General features: G+C 48.4%; 1 protein-coding gene across 4 annotated transcripts in view; it reads right to left on the bottom strand.

The window, feature by feature from the left end:
* Positions 1–18,835, bottom strand: part of TACC2 (transforming acidic coiled-coil containing protein 2) — a 231,036-nt gene that overhangs the window by 154,417 nt on the left and 57,784 nt on the right. For all 4 annotated transcript variants that reach the window (XM_052661039.1, XM_052661041.1, XM_052661042.1 and 1 more), the window contains exon 5: positions 438–5,702. In XM_052661039.1, coding sequence (XP_052516999.1) covers positions 438–5,702 — 5,265 coding nt within the window. The remainder of the gene's footprint in view (positions 1–437; positions 5,703–18,835) is intronic.

Below are 18,835 nucleotides of genomic sequence, written 5' to 3'. Positions count from 1 at the left end.
AGCTTCAGGCAGCGAAAGGCTTTGAGATGCTTTGGGATCGTTTAGGCCTCTCTGCATAAATAAATCCAGATTCAAAAGCAAATGTATCTGGACACGAGAAAAATAGTCTGACTGACCATAACCTATGACCCCATAGTCTACTGCTGGCCTGTAAATATTTCATGCTTTACAATTTCAGTTAGAAGAATTAAAGAACACAAGGAAAGGAAAAAAGATGTGTTAAACAGACAGCTCCTCCAAACCAAACAGACACCTCCAAACCATTTCTTACATGTTTTCAGACTCTCAGCACATCCAGAGATTGTAAGTAGGGAAATTTAAACAATTAGATATGGAAAAATGAAGCTTCTTTAAAGCCACTCATCACTTTGACTTTTAAAAATGAAAATCACTTTTACAGCTGACCCCACATTAGCGTGTGAATTTATTCTAAGTACCTCTCAGCGTCCAGTGCTTCTGGATCCAGGTTTTGCAGCTTCAGGTCCCGAGTTTCGTCAGGTTCTGTGGGTGAGGAGACACCTATCTTCCCATCCTCCGCAAAAGCAGGGAACTCAGGCCTGGGTTGCTCCTCAGCCTGTGGGGGCCCGGCCGGGCTGCCCCCACCTGGGGCGACTTCAGCATCCATCCTCAGAGCCCCTTCTGAGCAGCCTGGGTCCCCAGGGCTTCCTGGCACAGCCGAGGCAACAGCCGTACCAGAGAACATTCTCGTAGTACCTGTTTCAGGCAGGTCCTCAGACACACATGTCCGGGTCCCAGCTGTGTTCAAAGTGACGTCACCCTCTGCTTCCCCAGCAGCTCCAGCTTCCAAGCCGGGCTCCAGCGGATTATCTGCCACTTCCCCAGCTGGGGGCTCCTGGATGCCCTGGGTGCCCAGGGCATCTTGTGTTTCCGAGATGCCAGCTGCACCTGCACACCTCCTCTCACCCCTAAGTGGGTCTGGGGTGCAGGGCTCACCGATGGCCTCGGGCAGAGGTGGGACGTCCCCGTGGGGAGATGCTCCCCGGGCAGAGGTGGATCCTGGCATGTCACCCAGAGCCCGGGGGTGAGAAGAGCCCCGGGGACCATCTTCTCTGGGTTGACTGTCCTGGTGGGCTGTTTCCTGGCTCTGTTTTCCAGAAGGAATGCTGTCATCTGGACCAGAGTCCCCTTCTGCATGGCTCTGGGGAGCCACCTGCAAGTCAGCCCCGGAAGCCTCTGGAGAAGCCGCCTGTGAAGACAGATCTGAAGCTGCTTCCTGTGGGCCACCTGCCTGCTGTGAATGGGCCTGGCTTCCTCCGGGTCCCGGCCACCAGCCTTCCCCGGCCCCCTCCAGCTTCTTGCTGTCCCCCAGCATCTGCGGGGCCTCGCTTACTTCCTTTCCCTCACTGGCGCCCGGCAGGGTGTGCTCTGCGGCCAGCCAGGCCAGCCCGGGCAGCTTTCCTACAGCTGGATCCTGGGGACCCAGACGAGAAATCTCAGCCTCTACGGCCAGCTCTTGCTTCCTCTCCTTTGAGTCCACCCAGAGACCAGTGGGAAGGGTGGGGAGAGGGGTGACGGCCACTCCTTGAGTTCCATCTGGAAGCTTCTCTGGGCTTGGCACCATGAGGCCCTTGCCCATCACCCTCTTCCTGGCTCCCGCCTTTTCTCCCTGTGTGCTCTGGGGCCAATCGGCGGTCAGGGCTCCAAGCACAGACTTCTCGAAGATCTTGGTGATGTGCTCCCTGAAATCAGGCAACCCAGCGAGCATCCCAGTCTGCCTGCAGCTTGCGTCTACACCAGCTGATGCTCCCCGCCTGGGATCCTTGGAAGGCTCTAGCATCCTCTCCCCGCTGCCCTCGGTCTCTCTTGCTGCTTCCCCTGCCTTGCTCTCCTCACTGACGGGGCATGCTGGAATTTCGCCGGGCTCAGCACTTGCACCGGGAGCTCCAGACCATTTCTCCTCCCCCGTGGTCTCCTTACTCTTGGCCAGAAACGGCATCCTGTCCAAGTACGGCACAGAGTCCACAGGACCCTCCGAGGTCGCAGCTTTGGAGCTTCCAAGGCTGGCTGGCGCTGCAGAGATTCCCTCACCTGCAGCTCCTGCTTGCAAGAAGGAGGACTCAGCAGAGCCCTCCCTGAAGGAGGCTATTTCCAAGGCAAGCAGGGGCTCCAGAGTGGAACAAGGGCTTTCCCCAGGGGCTCCGGGGCCTTGGGGTGAAACAGCTTTCACAACACGGTCTTCCAGCCCTTTCCTGGCAGCACCCTCGATGTGCAGGTAAGGAGTACCAGGGGCAGCCTCCTCCAGGGGTCCAGACGGCAGGAGCCTCTTTGGGTCGGGGACAACCTGTGCTGCAGAAAGATCCACCACGCTCCTGGGACTCTCAGCCAGCTCCCTGGCTAGTGGCCAGGCATCCTGGCAGCTGGCCAAGTGCTGCTCACCTAGAGCAGAGGTAGAGGCTTCCTCCCCAGGGGAAGAGTGCTGCTCTGTTTGGAGGGAGCCTGGCTCCCCCGGAGCCTGCCACATCCCCAGGGCTCCTCCGTCCGCCTTCCCGCAAGTCTCAGCACCATCCACACCTTGATTCTTGGCTGATGGGAAAATTCCAGAAAGCTCCAGGACCTCTGCATCTGAGGCAGTGAGGTGCTCCATTTCCTTCTGTGGGACCAACCCCGGTTGCTGCCTGCCCTCCTGGGTTTCTTCACCTGCCTCTCTCACTGGGGCATCCTGGGCGGGTGTGGCTCGGGGGCTGGCAGGTGCTGGAACCGACTGGCTGTGAGCTGCCTCCGGGAGAGCTACTGAGTCAGGCCAACAAGGCGGGGCCCCCACGGTGTTTCCACTTGCCGTCTCTGTCTTGCCCAAGTCCTGGAGCTGGGGCCAAGCGTCAGCTGCTCCTGAAATGCCTGCGTCCTCAAGACATGCTTCTTCATGCTGGCTGCCGGTGTTCAGCCCATCAACCAGCTCCTGTTGGGACTCGTTTGGCCCCTGCCCAGCACAGCTATATTCCTTTCTGCTCAAGCTACCTGCAAGAGAAGGGTCTTGGGAAGTGTCTGCTGCAGGAGATGAGCTCCTGGACGGCTGACTGCCGCTGCATTCTCCCTCTTGCCCCTTCTCCCTGAGTGCAGGCAACTCAGGCTTCATGGGTGCTGACAACTGCGACTTCTCGGTCTCAGGATTCTCCAGAACTGTGCCCCCAGGAGGTGAACTCGGAGCATCAGACAGACTGCCTTTGGGGAGCTCACTTTGAAGTTCCGTTTCAGAAGCCGGTTGCTTGCCTCCATGAGTGGACAAGTTCACATCTTCCCGCGGTCCCACGGGTATGTGGATTTGCGGAGAATTGGCACCCAGGTTCTTAAAATCCGTATCACCTGGATAAGCCTCTTCCTTGCTTCCGCACCCTTGGGATGTCTCCCTGAGCATACTGAAGACTGATGCGTCTGGGTGTGTCTGGGATGTTTGGAGATGGTTCTCAGGACACAGTAAGGGCCTCTCGGATGCAGTCACTTCTATACCGCTGTCCCCCGGGTGGGATAGGTTTCCCTGCCGACCTTGCTCCAGGCTGAGCCTCGTGAGCCTGCAGTCCTCTGCCCAGTTCTCCTCCTCAGGGGGAGGGGGCCCATCGGCATGGACTTCCTGTCCAGCTGTGTCACGCCCCAGCCCACGGGGGTGGGGGGATCGTAGCGAGCCCTCCCCCTCCCCATGGCCGGGGCTCTGTGCGGATGGGTGGCTCCCTGACTTTATTTCAGGCATGCTCTCCGCCTCCTGGGCTTTGGGGACGACCTCTGGAGCAGGAGCCGACAGGAAATCTGATTTCTCAGATTCTAAAGCAGGAAGACAGTCCATTCTTCCCAGTCCCTCCACGTCCTGAAGGGTGTCGGGACATTTGGTCTGTGGTTCCGGCCCCGCCCAGACGGTTCCCCGGGGAAAAACACATTCACCAGCTCCTTCTGGCCCAGAGGGTGGGCTGGGATGCTGTTCAGGGAGCTGGTGCAGTGAGCCCGATGCGTGGACCACTTGAGATTCTCCCATCATCCCACGGGCCACCACGTTCCAAGCTGCATCTTCTGAGGGAGAGTCAGACCTGTCCGCGTGCCCGGGGATCTCCTCTCCAAGTGGCTGTGCTAGGACTGTGTTCGGAAGGCCTTTGCTCTCCTCATCGCCAGTCAGCTGTGAAACCTCGTCCTTGTCCACCTCTGGGTCAGGCTTGCAGTCCCAGGCCTCAGGTTGTTCTGCCTGTAGATTCCCAGTATCTGCACCATCAAGGGGCCCTGGGGCTGCTCCCTGTCCTCTAGGATCAGCCCCAGAGACTTTGCTTTCCTCGTTAGCCACAGCTGGGCCTTCGGGGGGCTCAGCTTCATCCTTCGGCCCTGGTGACCTGCTGGCACTCTCATCTGATGCACTGGGAGTGGGGAGAGCTGGAACCTTTGCTTGGGCTTCACGGCTTAGCTCCCTATTCCCAAGCTCTGCCCTCTCCTTCGGGGGGGCAGGAGCAGGAATCTCTCCGGAGCCTCCTTCCAGACCCTCTCCTTCTCCTCTGAGGTCTGATGCTTGCTTCTCCGGTCCTGACAACCCTGCTTCTGCCCACTCTGTAGCCAGATCTGTGAGAACAGGCATCTCGGCCATGGAAACCATCTCCTTGGCTTGTTCTGCAGCCACGGAGGCCAGAGCAGCTGGCTGGGAGGGGAGGCTTGAAGCTGGACCCACATCCTCAGTTGCGGCATGTGGGGCAGGCTCAGGGCTCATGAACAAAATTCCCTCGGGCTGATCACCTGTTGCTGCCCAGGTGACTTGACTAGGCTGAGCATCTTGGATCCTGGTCTGCGAGTGACCCTGAGCATCAAGGGCACCCAGAGTCTCCTCCCAAGAGCACTTGTCCCCCGGCACCAGGGCAGGACCCAGTGAATCCCAGGGCAGCTCTGTGAGTGGGAGTGCTCCCATCGGCTGCTGGCAGCTTTCCTGGAAATCGGCCTTCGCTTTGGCTTCTTGGGCGGCCCCTGAACTGGTCCCAGTGGGAGGGCAGGCCCCGAGGAATCCCGTGTCATTGGTGAAATCCTGAGGTGGCCCCTCCACTGGGCATTCGGGAGCTGGCTCTTGCGAGGTTGAGATCTCGGGTTTTAGGGGAGGCTCCTCCAGGCTGGCTGAGCTCTCCTGGCCTAGGTGGGCAGCAGGGGCCTTGGGGGTTCCCTGCCGGGTCTCTGGTCGTGGTAAGCCAGCTGCAGCCTCTTGCCCTTGGGACTTGAAATCACCAGGCCGGGCATCCTCTCCAGGCAGCTGCACCTTCATCGGCTCTGGAGGAGCAGTTAGTGGAATTCCTGCCAACTGGTCAGTGGAGCTGGAGGAAGACAGTCTCTGCCCTTCTTCTTCCTTCGAGCCTGTCTCTCCTTCGGCACTGGGGATGACAGAAACCACCTTGCGCTGAGTTAAGTTGTCGTCCTGAGGGACAGAGGCTGCCGAGGCCTCTCCTGGGCCATTTGGAGAAAGTTCCCTCCCAGAGTGTTGAACCAGGGGCCAACCTTCAGGTTCCCCTTCTGGGCTTGCCAAGCAACCTTCCGGGGGGCCCTCGGCAAAGCGCATGGAGGATGAGGGACTCTCCCACTCCTGGGGCTCCGGTGTGCTGGGACGTGGAGAATCTTCTGGACCCCTGGCTGCCTGTGGGTGCTCTCTCGGCTCAGTCACCTCTGGGGACACGAGGCAGGGGTCTGGAGTGGCAGCACCCTCAGAAGCAAAGCTGGAACCTCCATGCCAGATGCTGCCAACAATGAAAAGATTTAATGTTTCATCAGTTCTCATGGATGGCAAGGAGAGAGTAAAGCACAGGCATAGTCACCCCACCCCTCTCCCACTGAAGGACGTAACACACCATCCTAATGCGGCTCATCCTCCCCATGAAGAGAGCCCCCTCCGTGCCCCACCACACCCATAACCACGACTTCCTCCAAAAATCAATGCAGAGAATCTCAAACATTCAGTCTGAGGTTTTCCATGCTGGTCAGTAGTGAATAGGGAAATTAAATACCAAGGAGATCAAACCAATCAATCCTAAAGGAAATCAACTCTGAATATTCATTGGAAAGACTGATACTAAAGCTGAAGCTCCAATACTTTGGCCACTGGATGCGAAGAGCCAATTTACTGGAAAAGACCCTGATGTTGGGAAAGATTGAAAGCAGGAGAAGAAGGGGATGACAGAGAATGAGATGGTTGGATGGCATCATCAACACAATGGACAGGAGTTTGAGCAGTCTGGGAGATAGCGAAGGACAGGGAAGCCTGCCTGGCATGCTGTGAGGTCACAAACAGTATGTGACTTAGTGACTGAACAAAAACAACAATTATGGACTGAGCTGTGTCCCCCTGAAAATCCATATTGAAGTTTTAATCCATGCTGTGACTGTATATGTGGACATAGGGCCTTTAAGAAGGTAATTAAATGTAAGTGAGGTCATAAGAGTGGGGCGCTAATCTAGGAGAACTGAAGTCCCTGTAAGAAGAAGGGGGATACCAGGAGTTACTCATACAAAGAGGCCTCAGCAGACACAGCAGGAAGGTGCCATCTGCAAACCAGGAAGAAAGGTCTCACCAGAAGCCACCTCTGCCGGCACCCTAACCTTGGAATCCCAGCCTCTGGAACTGTGAAAAAACAAAATTCTGTTGTTGAAGCTACCCAGTCTGTGGGTTTCTCTATGGCACTGTGAACAAACTACTGCAATGGGTATATTGGATATTATTCTACTATCCTTTCAACATTTTTAAGGTTTGAAATTTTCCAAAATGAAAAGTTGGGAAAATACTTGGAAAATGGATGAAATGTACTGAACATCAGTGCTTTACATGGATTATCTCATTTAACCCTACCAATAGCCTTGCAAGGTGAATATTACTACTGCCATTTTGCAGAGAAGAACCCTGAGAAGTAAGCTTGAATCTGACGGACCATGATCTTCTTATTCATTCTATGCCTCCAAAAGCAAAAACTTTTAAAGAGGGAGACTGAATGTTTGTGTCCCCCAAAATTCATATGTTGAAAACTAATCTGACGTACCATGATCTTCTTATTCATTCTATGCCTCCAAAAGCAAAAACTTTTAAAGAGGGAGACTGAATGTTTGTGTCCCCCAAAATTCATATGTTGAAAACTAATCCCCAAGATGATGGTGAAAGGTTGAGGTTGCAAGCCATGTGCTACACTGGGATTCGTGGCCTCTGAAGGGAATTCAGTCTGGGGCCAGAGACGAGGCTTGACTACAAGGAGCTTTTGTATAGCAATGTTTTATTATTAAAGCATAATAGAGACAGGGAAAACTTCTGACATAGACATCAGAAGGGGACAGAAAGAGTGCCTGCTTGCTAGTTTTTAGCAAGATGTTTTATGCCTGTTCAGTTCAGTTCAGTTCAGTCGCTCAGTCGTGTCCAATTCTTTGCGATCCCATGAATCGCAGCACGCCACGCCTCCCTGTCCATCACCAACTCCCGGAGTTCACCCAGACTCACCTCCATCGAGTCAGTGATGCCATCCAGCCATCTCATCCTGGGTCGCCCCCTTCTCCTCCTGCCCCCAATCCCTCCCAGCATCAGAGTCTTTTCCAATGAGTCAACTCTTCACATGAGGTGGCCAAAGTACTGGAGTTTCAGCTTTAGCATCATTCCTTCCAAAGAAATCCCAGGGCTGATCTCCTTCAGAATGGACTGGTTGGATCTCCTTGCAGTCCAAGGGACTCTCAAGAGTCTTCCCCAACACCACAGTTCAAAAGCATCAATTCTTCGGTGCTCAGCCTTCTTCACAGTCCAACTCTCACATCCACACATGACCACTGGAAAAACCATAGCCTTGACAAGACAGACCTTAGTCAGCAAAGTAATGTCTCTGCTTTTGAATATACTATCTAGGTTGGTCATAACTTTTCTTTCAAGGAGTAAGCGTCTTTTAATTTCATGGCTGCAATCACCATCTGCAGTGATTCTGGAGCCCAAAAAAATAAGTCTGACACTGTTTCCACTGTTTCTCCATCTATTTCCCATGAAGTGATGGGACCAGATGCCATGATCTTCGTTTTCTGAATGTTGAGCTTTAAGCCAACTTTTTCACTCTCCTCTTTCACTTTCATCCAGAGGCTTTTTAGTTCCTGTTCACTTTCTGCCATAAGGATGGTATCATCTGCATATCTGAGGTTATTGATATTTCTCCTGGCAATCTTGATCCCAGCTTGTGTTTCTTCCAGTCCAGCATTTCTCATGATGTACTCTACATAGAAGTTAAATAAGCAGGGTGACAATATACAGCCTTGACAGACTCCTTTTCCTATTTGGAACCAGTCTGTTGTTCCATGTCCAGTTCTAACTGTTGCTTCCTGGCCTGCATACAGATTTCTCAAGAGGCAGGTTAGGTGATCTGGTATTCCCATCTCTTTCAGAATTTTCCACAGTTTATTGTGATCCACACAGTCAAAGACTTTGGCATAGTCAATAAAGCAGAAATAGATGTTTTTCTGGAACTCTGTTGCTTTTTCCATGATCCAGCGGATGTTGGCAATTTGATCTCTGTTCCTCTGCCTTTTCGAAAACCAGCTTGAACATCAGGAAGTTCACAGTTCATGTATTGTTGAAGCCTGGCTTGGAGAATTTTGAGCATTACTTTACTAGTGTGTGAGATGAGTGCAATTGTGCGGTAGTTTGAGCATTCTTTGGCATTGCCTTTCTTTGGGATTAGAATGAAAACTGACCTTTTCCAGTCCTGTGGCCACTGCTGAGTTTTCCAAATTTGCTGGCATATTGAGTGCAGCAATTTCACAGCATCATCTTTCAGGATTTGAATTAGCTCTACTGGAATTCCATCACCTCCACTAGCTTTGTTCCTAGTGATGCTTTCTAAGGCCCACTTGACATTCCAAGATGTCTGGCTCTAGGTGAGTGATCACACCATCGTGATTATCTGGGTGGTGAAGATCCTTTTTGTACAGTTCTTCTGTGTATTCTTGCCACCTCTTCTTAATATCTTCTGCTTCTGTTAGGTCCAGACCATTTCTGTCCTTTATCGGGCCCATCTTTGCATGAAATGTTCCCTTGGTATCTCTCATTTTCTTGAAGAGATCTCTAGTCTTTCCCATTCTGTTGTTTTCCTCTATTTCTTTGCATTGATCGCTGAGGAAGGCTTTCTTATCTCTTCTTGCTATTCTTTGGAACTCTGCATTCAGATGCCTATATCTTTCCTTTTCTCCTTGGCTTTTCACTTCTCTTCTTTTCACAGCTATTTGTAAGGCCTCCTCAGACAGCCATTTTGCTTTTTTGCATTTCTTTTCCATGGGGATGGTCTTGATCCCTGTCTCCTGTACAATGTCACGAACCTCATTCCATAGTTAGCAAACTGTTAATCAGACAAGAGAGACCCCCCCAAGGCTGAGGGCGTTATACCAGGCCCCTCTCCCACATTATACGTTTCTGAGATAGAACGGCACAAGGTGTGTCATCCCTGGCCATAAAACAACTGACATGAATGTTGGTTTGTTGAGCCATTATCAGCCCAAGGTCTGAGAAAAGGAAAAAAAAAATAAGGTTCGTCTTACACGAACTGGTTTGAAGAAAGACAGATTTTAAAGCAAATACATAGTTTCATTAACATAGCTCAAGAAAAACACTTCTATAAGAAAAACGCATTGGTTATCTCAAGGTTTGAAAAAGGTGAAGTTCAGGCAGAACCAGGTGTCCTCAACAGAGAAGGGGGGAAAATGTCTGCCACTTGCAGTTTATTTCCTCCCACCAGTTTATTTCCTTGGGGACCTGTGGCCTTCCTACCTATTAACCCTCTCAATGGTATTAGGAAAGGAGGGTCTTTGGAAGGTGATTAAGTCATGAGGGTTACTGCCCTTATAAAAGAGATGTTGGGAAAGATTGAGGGCAGGAGGAGAAGGGGACGACAGAGGATGAGATGGTTGGATGGCATCACCAACTCAATGGACATGGGTTTGGGTGGACTCTGGCAGTTGGTGATGGACAGGGAGGCCTGGCGTGCTGTGGTTCATGGGGTCGCAGAGTCAGACATGACTGAGGGACCAAACTGAACTGAAAAGAGATCCCCGGAGAGTTCTCTTAACCGTTTTGCCATGTGAGGACTCCCAGAGAAGGCATCCACCTATGAATTAGGAAGTGAGTCCTCAGCAGATCTGAAATCTGCTGGCACCTTGATATTAGATTTCTAGCCTCCAGAGTCACAAGAAACACGTGTCTGTTGGCTAAGCCATCCAGTCTATGTCATTTTTATAGCAGCCTGAATGAACTAGGACAGAAGGCAAGAGGCTCTTTACCTGACTCCATTCTAGCCTCTCACCAAGCCCCTCACCTATGAATTATCACATGACAACCTCGAAGCAGGTGTGTTCAGCTGTCATTACACCAGTCATCCTGATATAATGCCCATCTCTGCACATCAGTTCAGTATCAGTTCAGTTGCTCAGCCGTGTCTGACTCTTTGAGACCCCATGGACTGCAGCACACCAAGCCTCCCTGTCCATCACCAACTCTGGGAGCTCACTCAAACTCATGGCCACTGTGTTGGTGGTGCCATCCAACCATCTCATCCTTTGTCATTCCCTTCTCCTCCTGCCTTCAATCTTGCCCAGCACCAGGGTGTTTTCCAATGAGTCAGTTCTTCACATCAGGTGACCAAAGTATTGGAGTTTCAGCTTCAAAATCAGTCCTTCCAATGAATATTCAGGACTGATTTCCTTTAGGATGGACTGGTTGGACCTCCTTGCAGTCCAAGGGACTCTCAAGAGTCTTCTCCAACACCACAGTTCAAAAGCATCAATTCTTCAGTGCTCAGCTTACTTGACAGTCCAACTCGCACACCCATACATGACCACTAGAAAAACCATAGCCTTGACTAGACGGACCTTAATGGTAAAGTAATGCCTCTGCACATATGACACTTAACATATTTCAGATGGACCCAAGAGAGAGTTGGCTACTATCTCAACGAGATTAGCATTTTGAGACAAAAAGCAGGGCTCACAAGAGCAAAGAAGAGAAAACTAAAGAGGGTTGCTGCTGCTGCTAAGTTGCTTCAGTCGTGTCCAACTCTGTGCGACCCCATAGACGGCAGCCCACCAGGCTCCCCCATCCCTGGGATTCTCCAGGCAAGAACACTGGAGTGGGTTGCCATTTCCTTCTCCAGTGCATGAAAGTGAAAAGTGAAAGTGAAGTCGCCCATTCGTGTCCGACTCTTAGCGACCCCATGGACTGCAGCCTACCAGGCTCCTCCATCCATGGGATTTTCCAGGCAAGAGTACTGGAGTGGGCTGCCATTGCCTCCTCCGAGGGTTGAGTTACATGAATCCCTCCAATCTCCAAGTGGTCACTAGGACAGACGTGCCCATGGAGAGTCCTGGCCTTGTGCTGATGGACAGGGGTGAAACCACTAGAATTGCAGATAACATTCCTTGACATGACCTCTGCAGAGCAGGATTTCTCAAATTCAATGGATTGTTCCAGAACCAGCAACTCTGTACTTGTGAACCTATTTTCCTTTTAATAGGCACTTTATGCTTAATTGTGTTCCACTCATTAAGCAAGGAGTCAAATCATTTAGTAGCTAATGAGATTAATGGCATGTAATTCAGAAATGAAGCATTCCTACTGATGTCTGCTTGTTCAAGAAGCACAGAACACAGCTCCCTCTGCGCTGGCAACAAAAGAACAAAGCGGCTTTACTGATCTGCCTCTGAGAGCAGTAGCCAACTCATGAGAGTGTGTGATTTCCCTTCAGGCTACTTGAAGTCATGACTGTCTGGGGACAGGATGATAAATTCACTCCACTGGGGCACCTTGAAGACCCGTGGGTCTTATAAGAGAACAACCAGGAATACATCCCCCAGAGTGTGAACACGGACTCCCTTCAAAATAAAGACCCAGTCTTGGCTCTCTTTCACCTGAACTGAGCACCTGTAATCTCCATGATTGCCCGTCAGAAGCCAATTTCTAAACCAGATTAAAGTCACTCACCAGGAGATTTGCCCAAGGGCAGGAAAAATTCGACAAAGTGATCTGTAAGGGCTCTGTATTAATTGGAGCTTGCACAATATCCTTTTGTGCTTCAAGATGGAACAAAAAATGTGTAGGATGGAGGTTCAGCTCAGAATCTAAAGGCGAGCTCTTGTGAGCTGGGCAGCATGTTCTAAATGCAAGGCTCTCAGCCCAAAGGAGGGGGGGCACTGCCTTTGAGCTGAGGAGGGCAGAGCATAGAGACCACAGCCTCCCCGGTGCAGCCCTGATGCCCTCCCCCCCACCCCCGCCCCGCCAACAAAGGGAGAGAGGCACGTGCAGAGACCTGGGAGGAGGACTGATTCGCTGCAGCAAAGGGCTGAGCAGATGATGAAGACGCAGAGAAGGCCCTCCCCACCACCCGAGCTGGAGACAATCACATCCAGATGGGTTCCTAAGGCGTAGTTCCGAAGACGCACACTCAAGCCAGCTAGGAATGCTTGAGAAGAGGAAGGAGACTGGCTGGGGAAAGACAAACACAGTCTCTGCACTGCCAGGCTTCAAGGGAACCAGCAAAACCATAAAGCAAAATCACCAGGATGGACAGCTGCCACATCCTGAGTGTTTACTAAGGCCAAGCCCACGCTAAGCACTTTTCAGTTCTGATGACATTTAATTCACACAGTAGCCAGGCAGAGTGGATGTCGCTCCGCCCCTCAATACACAAACGAAAAAATATCCACACAGAGCTTCCAGACCAGACCCGGGTTGCACGCAGAGCTCCTGGTACAAAGTGAGACCAAGCCCCGCTGGGCTCCGGGCTCCCGCTGCCTCTGGCTGCCTCGTACTTGCTGGCCTCGCCTCTCCTGGACCAGGGCAGCAAACTCTTCTCCCACCCACTCCGGCCCCTGCACTCTGTTCTCCAGGCTGCAGCCAGAACTACGGCGTAGACATGAAAGCCTGATCCTGTCACCCTCGTGGGAAGACCCTCCGGTGATGACTTCAGTTTGCAGTCATCTGTGCCCCCAGCCTGCCTTTCCCACAGCATCCCACACAGAGCTCCCCATCCCTGTATCGTCCTGGAGCTGGCACGCTCCTGCTTCTCCCTGAGAATCTCAGACCCAATCTCCACTTCTCAATGCAGCCTCCGTGGCCTGGCCTCTGGGATCAGATCTCCTTCAACAGCCCCGCCGAGTGACGGCACTAGTCACGGCTGCCATCAAGAAGGATACCCTTTCTCCCTCTGGAGTATGACGGAGACTGGGTCTTGCCTCTTTTAAGTATGATGTCTCTGGTGCTTGGGCATATAGCAAACATTGAATATATGAATGTGGCAGTGGATGGATGGATGTGTGCATGAACGGATGGATGGATGGATAGGTTGTTTCTCAGTTGCTCAGTCATGTCTAACTCTTTGTGACCCCATGGACTCAGCACTCCAGGCTTCCCTGTCCTTCACTATCTCCCTGAGCTTGCTCAAACTCAAGTCCATCGAGTTGGTGATGCCATCCAACCATCTCATCCTCTGTTGTCCCCTTCTCCTCCTGCCTTCAATCTTTCCCAGCATCAGGGTCTTTCCCAATGAGTCAGCCCTTCGCATCAGGTGGCCAAAGTATTGGAGTTTCAACTTCAGCATCAGTCCTTCCAATGAATATTCAGGACGGATTTCCTTTAGGATTGACTGGTTTGATCTCCTTGCAGTCCAAGGCACTCTCAAGAGTCTTGACTTCAACACCACAGTTCAAAAGCATCAGTTCTTCAGCACTGAGCCTTTTTTATTGTCCAGCTCTCACGTCCGTACATGACTACTGGAAAAACCATAGCTTTGATTATACAGGCCTTTGTCAGCAAAGTAATGTCTCTGCTTTTTAATATGTCATCTAGGTTTGTTGTAGCTTTCCTTCCAAGGAGCAAGTGCCTTTTAATTTTGTGGCTACAGTCACCGTCTGCAGTGATTTTGGAGCCCAAGAAAATAAAATCTGCCACTGTTTCCACTTTCTTCCACATCAATGAGACCGGATGCCATGATATTTGTTTTTTGAATGTTGAGCTTTAAATCAGTTTAGCTCACATATCTAGAAAAAGACTAAAATCATTAATGGAGACATCTTCTCATGACTAGCAGCAAGCTTCTACCAAGATGTGTGCTTGACTGCATGTACCCCCTTCACTGAAATCATATATAACACTGACTTTCCCCCCACCTCTTTGGAGCAGTTCCTCAGAGTTCTCTGAACTGCTGTCTCCCAGCCTATAGCCCTCATTTGCTGCCAAGAAAACTTAACTCACAACTCTCACATTGTGCCTTTCTTTTTTCAGTTGACAATGGGATGAATAAAGTGAAAAAAAAAATTTTTTTTAACTGACACCATAACTGCTTACTTAGGTTGACTCCTGAACTGTGGGTATGGATCACCATTCCAGAGACTTCAGAGAAGAAATTTACATTCTGAGTGATCTGTGCAAAGAACTCTCAGGTTAACAAGGCAATGACAACCGCCATGCTTTAACAACCATAACTTAGTATTTCACAGAGAAAGGCACCTCTTCAGCAACTTCTCTGTGATCTTAGCAAATTAGGTCCAATCCACATTCACGGTCCTAACTTGTCCAAACAACACTCCCTACATGGATGCCAGGGAGCCTGCTGGCCTTGGCAGCCCCATCAGACTCAAATGTATATTTTAAATGCAGTTTTAACTCTTTTCTGTGCTCATTCTGTGTTAGAAAAAAAGAGAGACCACAATGCTTGGGCAATTCAAGCAATAGATGAAAGGAAAATATTGGTAGGGTCTAAAACATTATTGGGGAGAAACGGGTATGTGCAAGGGTGGATAAAATACCAAAGCATTCTTAATATTTAGCCTACACTTTGCCACGTGAACTTTTATATGACTTTAAGGTCAACATGTTGGCACACTCATGAGACTCCATTATCCAATGCGAAGAACTGACTCATTTGAAAAGACCCTGATGCTGGGAAAGACTGAAGGCGGGAGGAGAAGGGGACGACCGAGGATGAGATGGTTGGATGGCATCACTGACTCGATGGACACGAGTGTGAGTAAATTCCAGGAGTTGGTGATGGACAGGGAGGCCTGGCGTGCTGCAGTCCATGGGGTCACAAAGAGTCGGACACGACTGAGCAACTGAACTGAACTGAAAGGTCGATGTGTTGGCACACTCGTGAACTCCATTGTCCAGCATAGTGGAGGTGGGTACAGGCAAGTGAATTCCAAAGAAAGTTAGAAAACTGTCTTGTCATCGATTTTTCTCAGCACCCCCAAACGTGGGGCTGACCCAGTTGTGTGGTCCCCAGCTTCAGTGCTGGGCTTCAAGTGTGACCCACAAGCCTTGCCTGCAGCTGGAATGAATTCTGTGACTCTTCCTTCTGTCTGTCACTGTACTTCAAATGTATGTAGATATTAGCACAAGAAAACAGAAATTCACTTAAATACATTTATGGCATAATAATTATTTCTGGTCATTTGAATGCTTCTTAACAATCAAACATCAAAAATAAAACTACAATCCCATCAGAGGAGATATCTGGGGCTTTATTTGTTTTTCGTCTAATAAGATATTTATTGGATAAAATTAGTAAGATGTGATCACAAAGTGAAATTCCCATAACTGTTAGTTAGTCAATGTCTTTAATGCTGTATACAGGTAGTTTTTTGTTTGTCTTATGCATATTTATATATAAATATATACGGCTTCCCTGATGGCTCAGATGATGAATCCGACTGCAACGTGGGAGACCTGGACTTGAACCCTGGGTTGGGAAGATCCCCTGGAGGAGCGCATAGCAACCCACTCCAGTATTCTTGCCTGGAGACTCCCATAGACAGAGGAGCCTGGCGGGCTACAGTCCATGGGGTCACAGAGTCGGATGCGACTGAGTGACTATGCAGAGCACAGCACATCTACTCCTTTTCAGATTCTTTTCCATTATAGGTTATTACAAGATATTGACTAGAGTTCCTTGTGCTACATAGAAGGTCCTTGTGATTTACTTACTTTATATATGGTAGTGTGTATATGTTAATCTCAAATTCCCAATTTACCTCCACCACCCCGCCCAGCCTCCACCGTGCTCTTTGGTAACCATACTTTTGCTTTCTTACAGATATCTATTTTTATGCACAATAAAAAAAGATTTTTAAAACTCTAATAAGCACAAATCAAGAAAGCGGGCAGAATATTTAACTGAGAACATGAAGATCTCCTGGACTGCAAGTTAAATCCTACTAGTCATCCTTGGAAAAATGCAAATGACAGTTTTGCCCATATGATTAGATTATGGGGTATTTATTTTGATACCACAAAGGTATTTTGAATAAGAAATAGTGGTAAACATATTTTTGTTATATTCCTTCTTGATAAGGTTTCTAACATATTTTAGAAACATTTTCCTCCTTAGCCAACAAAGTACAACATCAGGGAACATAATACAGTTTTCTCTTGATGACTGAAAAATCCTTCAGGGAATTTGGGCCACCCTCTGAAAAAGAAGATATTACCAATGTTGCCTGTGTGCGACTGAGTTCAAAAACGTTGACTAAGGATTTCTTGTTAGAACAATCCCCAGCCACAAACCATTTTGCTGAGATGTGTCTCTCTGTAATCCCATTGGTCTACACAGCAGGGGGGCAGGTCGGGGGTGATGAGTCAACATTAGTGGGGGCCAAGCTGGTTCAATGTCAAAGACATAAAGACCATCCTAGGCTCCTTCCCAGCTCTAACACAGCAGCAGTGATACATTTTGGAAGATTAATTGCTGTCAAAGTTGGCATTTGAGGCTGTAAAAAAGACACAAGAGACAGCAAGTGTCTGCGATACAAGCCACTCTTGAAGAGAAAAAAGAAACAACGCTTGCTCCTGGCATCCTCTCTCTTATTATTATTTTTTTTTCTAGAAGGACTCCCCACTGCTCCTAAAATAAATGCCAGGTGTTTTTTTGCTGCATTTCCATTTAAAGAAAGCAATTTGATACAGTAGATTTTCCAATGTTTTCAGGGAGCCAGGGTTGGAGAATGGCACATAAAAAATTGTTAACTAACAGGGGTTTGGGCTGATAGGAGATTGGCTGCTTTCGGAGTCGTGGGAGATGCAGGGCAGGGATCCCTGGAGATGGGAAGGAGCAGAGTAAGCCCTGCTATTGCCTCAGCTTATGGCCTGCAGAGTGTCCCAGGGTAGGGGACCCCAGCTTGAGCCAGTTAGCCTCCCTGACTTAAGGAGATGAAGCTGGATGTCAGCAGTGACCAAGGCATCTAGAGTTCCCAAGACAAATTACCAAGACGCAAAAGCTGCACAAAAAGAGAACTCCAGAGATATACTAAATACTGATTGGCGTGTATATGTATGGAAACCACATGAGACTAGGTACCGACCGCCTGCAAAGTTTATAAGAGAGAATCCTTAAAGCTAATACAAGGCTGGGAATAGTTCCCATTCCTACCAACCAGGGTGGAAAACTTCATAACTGATGGGACATCTGTTAGAGTACTAAGAAGGGTCTTGCCTCAGTAGTGGAGAAAATCAACACTGCTCTAGTCCCTCCTAACAAAACTTAAAAGCAAAACTCCAAAAGATTAAGCTGTTCCAAGTAACTGCATCCCAGAGCAGAGTTCAAGAATATTTATAGGAATTCAAAAATATCCAGAATCTGGAAGCATAAAGTCCACAGTGTCTGGCATTCAAAGAAGCAGGAAAATAGACCCATATTGAAAACTCAATTCATCAAAGCCAACCCAGAAATTGTACAAATAACAGAATTAGTATACAAAGACTTTTTAAAAGTAATATAACTATAGTACATATGTTCAGGATGCTAGAGAAAAGTACATGTGTTATGAATTGGACACTGAGTGTTATTGGATGCTAGAGTGTTAAGTACAGACATGGACGATAGTAATATAAAAAAGACCTAAATCAAACTTTTAGAGATGAAAAATACAGTTCCTGAAATGAAAAACACACTGGGATGGATTAAAAACAGATTAGTCATTACAGAGAAAATTAGTGAACTTGAAGACATAGCAATAGAAATTCTCCCAAAATGAAACACAAAGAGAAAAAGACTTGAAAAAAAGAGGAAGAAGAACAGATTCAGATTATCAGTGAACTGTAGGACAACTTCAAGCAGCTGGAGGTATGTGTAGCTGGAGTCCCAGGGTGGCAAGGAGATTAAAAAAAAAAAAACTTGAAGAAATAATGACTGCAAAATTTCCAAATACGGTGCAAACTATAAACCCACAAATCTAACTATTAATAATTTCAAGCATAAAAAATAAGAAGACACTTATACCAAGGCATATCATAACCAAATTGCTTCAAACCAGTGAAAAACTAAAATATGATAGTCAGTCAGTGTGGGAAAAAAAAAACAGAAGAACTTAAGGATGACATCAGATTTTGATTGGAAACAATGCAAGCTACAATACAATGGAGTAGTATCTTTCAAGCAGTAAAAGGAAAAAAAAAACAAAACTGTCTACTTGTAACTCTTTGCCCAGTGAAAATAAATTTCTAAAACATAGATGAAATAAAGACTTTTTTCAGACATACAAAAGCTAAAAGAATTCAACACCAGCAGATCAGTATCTCAAGAAATATTGAAGGCAGTCCCTTAAATCAAAAGAAAATAATACCAGATGGCCATAAGTATTTATGTAAAAGAATAAAGAGCACCAGAAATGCTAACTATGCAGGTAAACGTAAAGTCAATTTTCCTTATTATTTAAGTAGCTTTTAAGAGATAACCGACTATGTAAAGCAAAAATAACATATATTGTAGGATTTGTAACACAATAGTAGGAGTAAAATGTCTATCGACAATAACAATAGCACAAAGGCCAAAAGAGGAGAAACCAAGTATACTTTTGCAAGATGCTTCTAATACATGTG

This window comes from Budorcas taxicolor, chromosome 23 (assembly GCF_023091745.1).
Source record: "Budorcas taxicolor isolate Tak-1 chromosome 23, Takin1.1, whole genome shotgun sequence".
NCBI classification, from domain to species: domain Eukaryota; kingdom Metazoa; phylum Chordata; class Mammalia; order Artiodactyla; family Bovidae; genus Budorcas; species Budorcas taxicolor.
This window is presented reverse-complemented; position numbering and strand designations above follow the sequence as displayed.